At 52.7% G+C, this 6,119-nt stretch overlaps 1 protein-coding gene across 6 annotated transcripts; it reads right to left on the bottom strand.

Moving 5' to 3' along the window:
* Nucleotides 1-357: 357 nt before the first annotated feature.
* Nucleotides 358-6,078, bottom strand: LOC113845394 (uncharacterized). 6 transcript variants are annotated; one of them, XM_072024852.1, is made up of 4 exons: nt 3,022-3,203; nt 2,491-2,580; nt 2,098-2,306; nt 358-1,996 (listed from the first exon to the last, which is right to left on the bottom strand). In XM_072024852.1, exons 3-4 carry the CDS (start codon nt 2,168-2,170, stop codon nt 594-596), a joined length of 1,476 nt encoding a protein of 491 aa, XP_071880953.1. In that variant the 5' UTR covers nt 2,171-2,306; nt 2,491-2,580; nt 3,022-3,203; the 3' UTR covers nt 358-593. The 6 variants fall into 6 exon arrangements, with proteins under 6 accessions (XP_071880953.1, XP_071880952.1, XP_071880955.1 ...); XM_072024851.1 differs by having other exon boundaries at nt 2,098-2,237; XM_072024854.1 differs by having other exon boundaries at nt 2,491-2,566.
* Nucleotides 6,079-6,119: the final 41 nt, after the last annotated feature.

Raw genomic sequence — 6,119 nt, 5'->3', positions numbered from 1 at the left:
ACAGGATGACCCCATCCCGCAATGGGACACCACACCCAACACAGAAGGATGGGGTGGGCCCATAGGGGGCCAGTGGGTCTCACTGCGGCCATCCATGGCCTCGGATTGCATATGGGGCTACGGGCTGGAGCCCAACACAGGCTATGCTTGTGGGATGACTGTGTCCACCCTACAGGTGTTTCTGGAGGCCCAGGATGCAGGCAGAAGGACCAGGATAAGGACAAAAGTGGGAAGGGTGATGAGCAGAAGCCTGGCTAAGAGCTGGGCTGCACTGGGACAGGGAAAAGACCACCAGAAGAGCAGGAGCCATGCAGTGAATGCCAAGACCATTCGAGGTGCTTGCAATAATACACATCATTTAAGAAACCGTTTCACATTTTACTTTGGCCACCCTAAAACATACACACAGGTTATTCCCCCCATCCTTGCAGACTCTGCTGTGGAACATCAAGACTTCTCATGCTCCACAGGCTGTTCCTTCCCCACCGTTGCTTCTAGGATTTATTTTCTCCATTTTGCCTCTTTCCTCCAGGCATTTGCAGGTTTTTTTTCCTCCGTGTCACTACTGATGCCCAACCGTTCCACCAAAGCACTTAGGTGCACCCCGAGCACGCTGCAGCAGCAGTGTCCATCGGCCCATTAGGGCGGCCCAGATTCACCTGGAAGCTTTTCCCACCCCGCCGGTGTTTGCCGAGTCCGTGCACTCGCTGGTGCACAATGAGGTTGGATTTCCTACCAAAACACTTCCCGCATTGCTGGCACGGGTAGGGCTTCTCCCCAGTGTGGGTCGTCCGATGCTCGAGGAGATCCGTGCTCTGTGCGAAGCTCTTCTCACACTCATGGCACTTGTAGGGCTTCTCGCCCGTGTGTTTCCGCTGATGCCTGACGAGGCTCGAGCTGTTGCAGAAGAAATTCCCGCACTCGCCGCACTTGTAGGGTTTTTCCCCCGTATGGAAGCGCTGGTGGACCACCAGGTCCGCGCTCAGCCCAAAGCTCTTCCCGCACTCGGGACACGTGTAGGGCCGCTCACCCGTGTGCTGCCTCTCGTGCCGCATGAGCGTGGTCCTGCCCTTGAAGCACTTCCCACACTCAGAGCAGCGGAAAGGCTTCTCCCCCGTGTGGGTCCGCTGATGGACCAGCAGATCCGTCCGGTGGCCAAAATTCTTCCCGCACTCTTGGCACTGGAAAGGTTTTTCCCCCGTGTGCCTCCTCTGGTGGGTGAAGAGGTTGGATTTGTGATTGAAGCTCTTCCCACATTCGGCACAAGCAAAGGGTTTCTCCCCTGTGTGGATTCTCTGATGGACGGTCAGGTCCGATTTCCGAGCGAATCGTTTCTCGCACTCGTGACACTCGTACGGCTTCTCGCCAGTGTGCACCATCTCGTGCCTGAGGAGCGTGGATTTGTCCTTGAAGCGCTTTTCACACTGCGGGCACTTGTAGATTTTATCCGCCGCGTGGGTTTTCTGGTGCATCACCAGCTTGGTGCTGTGCCAAAACCTTTTCCCGCACTCGGAGCACTTAAACGGCCTTTCGCCCGTGTGTGTTTTCTGGTGCTCGAGGAAATCAGGGTTATTCCCGAAGGTTTTCCTGCAATCACGGCACCGAAAAACCTTCTGCCCGCTGTGCAGCCTCTGGTGCTTGGCGAGGTTCGACCTGTCGCTGAAGGGTTTCCCGCATGCGCAGCAGGCGTAGGGCTTTTCTCCAGTGTGCGTCCTCCTGTGCACGATGAGGTTGGAGTTGTGCCTGAAGCTTTTCCCGCACTCCTTGCAGAAATATTTCTTCTCTTGAGCAAAGCTTTCTGCTGGGGGGTTGGGTTCCTCGAGGACTTCAGCCACACTTGCATCCTTCCCTGTGCAGCCCTGCAGCCTGCGGTCATTTGTGCCATCCATTCTCTGCCAAAACCAATTTCCTCCTGAGTTTCCCGATGATGACATGTTCATTTCAGGTCCTTCCCAATGGGGATCCTTTTCCACCTCGTTCTCCATCCCATGTCCTGCTGGGTTACAGCAAGAAGAAAGCAGCAATGTTATTTCTAAGAAAAACACCCCCAGGATGGGCTCGCAGGCTGGGACAGCCTCGCGGGAGCACAGCTCTCACCTCGCCAAGGGTTTTCCAGGGTCTCCGCCTCACTTTGCTGAGCATCTTCCCACGTTCCCTCACCTTGCTCCATCCGCTCAGCTCCGTTTGGGTCCAACACAGGGCTGGGGTTTGGCCATGCTTCAGGAAAAGCTGCTGGTCTGGGGGGAGCAGGAGTAAAAGTGTGATAAATCCTCACACAGGAAAACTCTCCGTAGCTAAGTGTGGAACTGGAAATTAAAGATCAGGGGAATTAAATAAATATCAGGGGAATTAAATTATCCCAGAGGTGGGATTAGTGCTGAGAAGCGGTCTACACAGAGCAGGAGGGACACCCTTGGGCAACCCCACACTCAGGGCAGTGCCTGTGTGCTCGGAGCCCCCCATATCCTGAGCCCATCCTGGGGGTCTCACCATCAATGTGATGCTTTTTCCACTGATGGCGATGGTCCCCAGTCCTTCTGGCTGCTCTTCAAGCTGTAAAGCAGGCCTAAGGAGGAAACTCTGAGCAAAATAAGTACAAAAGTAATAGTAATATTATAATTAAGAACAAGAATAAGAGTAAGAACAAGAAAAGGAATAAGAACAAGAATAAAAATAAGAGTAGGAATAAGAATAAGAATGAGAATGAGAATGAGAATGAGGAGAATGAGAATGAGAATGAGAATAAAGGAGGAGAAGGAAGAGGAGGAAAAGGAGGAGAAGGAGAATAAAAGAATAAAAAGAATAAATAAAAATAAAAAAATAGAGAAGAAGAAGAAGAAGGAGAAGAAGAAGGAGAAGAAAAATAAAAAAATAAAAAAATAATAAAAATAAGAAATAAAAATAAACAATAAGAATAAATAAAAATAAAAATTAATAAAAATAAATAAACCGACCAACCAAATAAATAAATAAATAAAAATAACTATAATATAAAATATATATATTAAAAAAAACTCCGACCTGCGAACGGTTAGGGGGCAACTTCCCCCAACTCGCCGCCGGCTCCGGGCGAGCTGGGGACTGCGACAGGCTCCGGGCCACCGGGAGCGACCCCAGAGCCAGCCCCAGCTCCAATCCCGGGTCCGGGGGGGCCGAGGGGGGGTCCGGCAGCTCCGGTCCCACCCCGGGGCGGCCCCGAGCTCCTCCCGCCCCTTCCGCTGCCCCCCCTCCGGGTGCTGCAGCCCCGGTGCTACCGGTACGGAGCCACATCCACCCACTGCCACCCCCCCCAGATGACCATCCCCCCGCATGTAGTAATGACGCAGAACCCACCAGCAAAAAATAATTATTAAATATATTTTTTAAAAAAGATTATTTATTGAATTTTCAATATAAATTACCTCCACCTCTTTCCTTTCAAGCCACGAATATTTTTAATTTTTTGGCACTGAGACCTCGATTCTCCCTTCAATCAGGCGGAGCAGATGCTCCCCGACACCCCCGGTGGAGCCCTTTTGATTTTCCCCACCCTAAAAAGCTTGGAGGGAAGATGCTCCCCCGCATGTTCCTCTCTTGTATTCTATCAATATAAAATTCCCATGGATTCTATCAGACGTGCAGAGAGCTAATAAGAAAATAAAATCTCCAACCCGTTTGGAAATTGAGGTTTAACGCCTCAGGGCGGGGTGTGCCCTCACTCTTGATTATTAATTATTGATTGCTATTGATTATTGATTGCTGTTTTGACCTTGATTTCTATTTTGAGCTGGGGCTTGGATGGGAGCAGGAGAGATTTCTCAGCAATTGTGAGCTAACCTTAGAAGATAAAACAGCAAGATATTAAGGAAATGGGATAGGATAGTAGAAGGGGTCTCTGTAGGGAACAGAGTTCAGATGAGGCTGTCAGAGGAGCAAAGTGAAGGTTGTTAAGCAAACCATACAATAATGTGTGAAATTAGCCTTTTTTTCTGTCACTGAGGAACCCCTATTGTGGCATAGCAATGATTGACCCAACTCATAGCACCCCCTTTTCTTCTCCCTGAGTAGTCTCTGATGCAGAAAAAATGTGAATCTCACACAGGACAGTATCCCACGCTTTAAACCTCATCCATTTCCTTCTTATTTAGTGTGATCTTAGGATGCGAGCTCTGGCCAAGCCCATTCTCCTACTGCAGGCACTTGGGAGGTTTTTGTCCTCTGTGTCATCGCTGCTGCTCAAGGATGCTCAAGGATTCCTCCTCGAGGGGTTTTGCACACTCGGAGCATGGGGATGAGCCATCTCCTGCAGGGTTTTGCTCCGGGGTCTTCCCACTTCTCGAGCAGCCTCCTGTCCTCTGTCCCCTGTGGCCTCGCTGGTGCACGAGGAGGCTGGATTTCCTGGTGAACCTCTTCCCACACTCGGCGCACGGGTAGGGCTTCTCCCCCGTGTGTGTGCGCTGGTGGGCGATGAGGTCCGAGCTCTGCCCGAAGCTCTTCCCACACTCGTGGCACTTGTAGGGCTTCTCCCCTGAGTGCCATTTCTGGTGCTTGACGAGGCTGGATTTATTGCAGAAGAACTTCCCGCACTCGCCGCACTGGTAGGGCTTCTCACCAGTATGGAAGCGCTGGTGCGTGATAAGGTCCCCGCTCTGCCCAAAGCTCTTCCCACACTCAGAGCACTCATAGGGTTTCTCCCCCGTGTGCAGCCTCTCGTGCCTGAAGAGCCCGTACCTCCCCCTGAAGGACTTCTCACACTGGGAGCACTGGTAGGGCTTTTCCTCGGTGTGCGTGCGCTGGTGGATGGTGAGCTCCGACCTCCTTGCGAAGCTTTTTCCGCACTCGTGGCATTCGAACGGCTTCTCCCCGGTGTGCACGATCCGGTGGGTGAAGAGGTTGGAGCGTTGGCTGAACCTCTTGCCACACTCGGAGCACTCGAAGGGCTTCTCCCCCGTGTGGATCCGCTGGTGGACAACGATGTCGGAGCTCCTGGTGAACCTCTTCCCGCACTCATGGCACTTGTAGGGCTTCTCCCCGGTGTGCACTCGCTCGTGCCTGATGAGCGTCGACCTGTCCTTGAAGAACTTCTCGCACGTCGAGCACTGGTAGGGTTTCTCCGCCATGTGGCTTTTCTGATGCGAGCTCAGGTCCGAGCTCTTCCCGAATTCCTTGCCGCACTCTTGGCATTTGAAAGCCTTTTCCCCTCGGTGCAGCCGCTGATGGCAGATGAGCTCCGACCTCTCCTGGAAGCATTTCTTGCAGTGCGAACACTCATAGAGATTTTCTTCTACAACGAGCTGCCCGTCCCCATCACAACAGGCGAATTCATTCCCTGCTTTCCTTGGCTCCATCCCATGATCTTTCCCACTGTTATCCCCTTCTGGTTTTATCACCGTAGTTTCACCCATTTTGCCTTCAGCCAGACCCTCCTGCTCCACGTGGGGACCTTCGTCCTCCCTCCGCGTCCTGTCTCCTGCAGGGTGAGATGGATAACATTACTTTTTGCCCTGGGATGGGATCTCCATGACCAGGACATCAATAACCACTCCCAGGGGCCACAGATAACTGTGGAAGCTGAATTACAGCGAGCCCCGTTGCCAGAAGACACAAGGATATGCCCTCAGCCAGGACAATTCTCACCCTTATGGGTTAAAATTTTTGAAACTCCCAGTGGTTCCTCTCCCACTCCCCAATTTCTCACCTTTTTGGCTGCTCCCAGTGCTGCCCAGCTCTCTCCCCGGAGGACCAGGTGCCACCAGCTTTCCCCCTTCTTCCATCCAGTCTCTTCTGGGGCCAGAAAGCCCTCTTTTGGGGGCAGACGCGCGGTTGCCAGCACTCCCTTCGCTACGGCCAAATCACAACGGGGTGACACTTCCCCGTGGGCTTATTTCGCACCAGCCTTTCTGTTTCGATGTAATCTCCCCTTTTTCCAAACCCTGCAGCACCCCAGGGCTGCAAATCTTAATTTCCCTGGGGGGGGACCAGGATGCTCAGCCCAATTTGGATCAGATCAGCCTGGTCCCGGCCGCAAGATCCCGGCTCCCAGCGCATCCCCGGCCGGGCAGCGCTGTTGGAAGCTCGGGGAAGCCGGTTGCTGGCCGGGATGCTGCACAGAGGCACAGGAAAAAGCCAAGGGGGACGAG

This window comes from Anas platyrhynchos, chromosome 17 (genome assembly GCF_047663525.1).
Source record: "Anas platyrhynchos isolate ZD024472 breed Pekin duck chromosome 17, IASCAAS_PekinDuck_T2T, whole genome shotgun sequence".
In the NCBI taxonomy this organism is placed as follows: domain Eukaryota; kingdom Metazoa; phylum Chordata; class Aves; order Anseriformes; family Anatidae; genus Anas; species Anas platyrhynchos.
The sequence above is the reverse complement of the archived record's forward strand: the minus strand, read 5'-3'. Positions and strand labels throughout refer to the sequence as shown.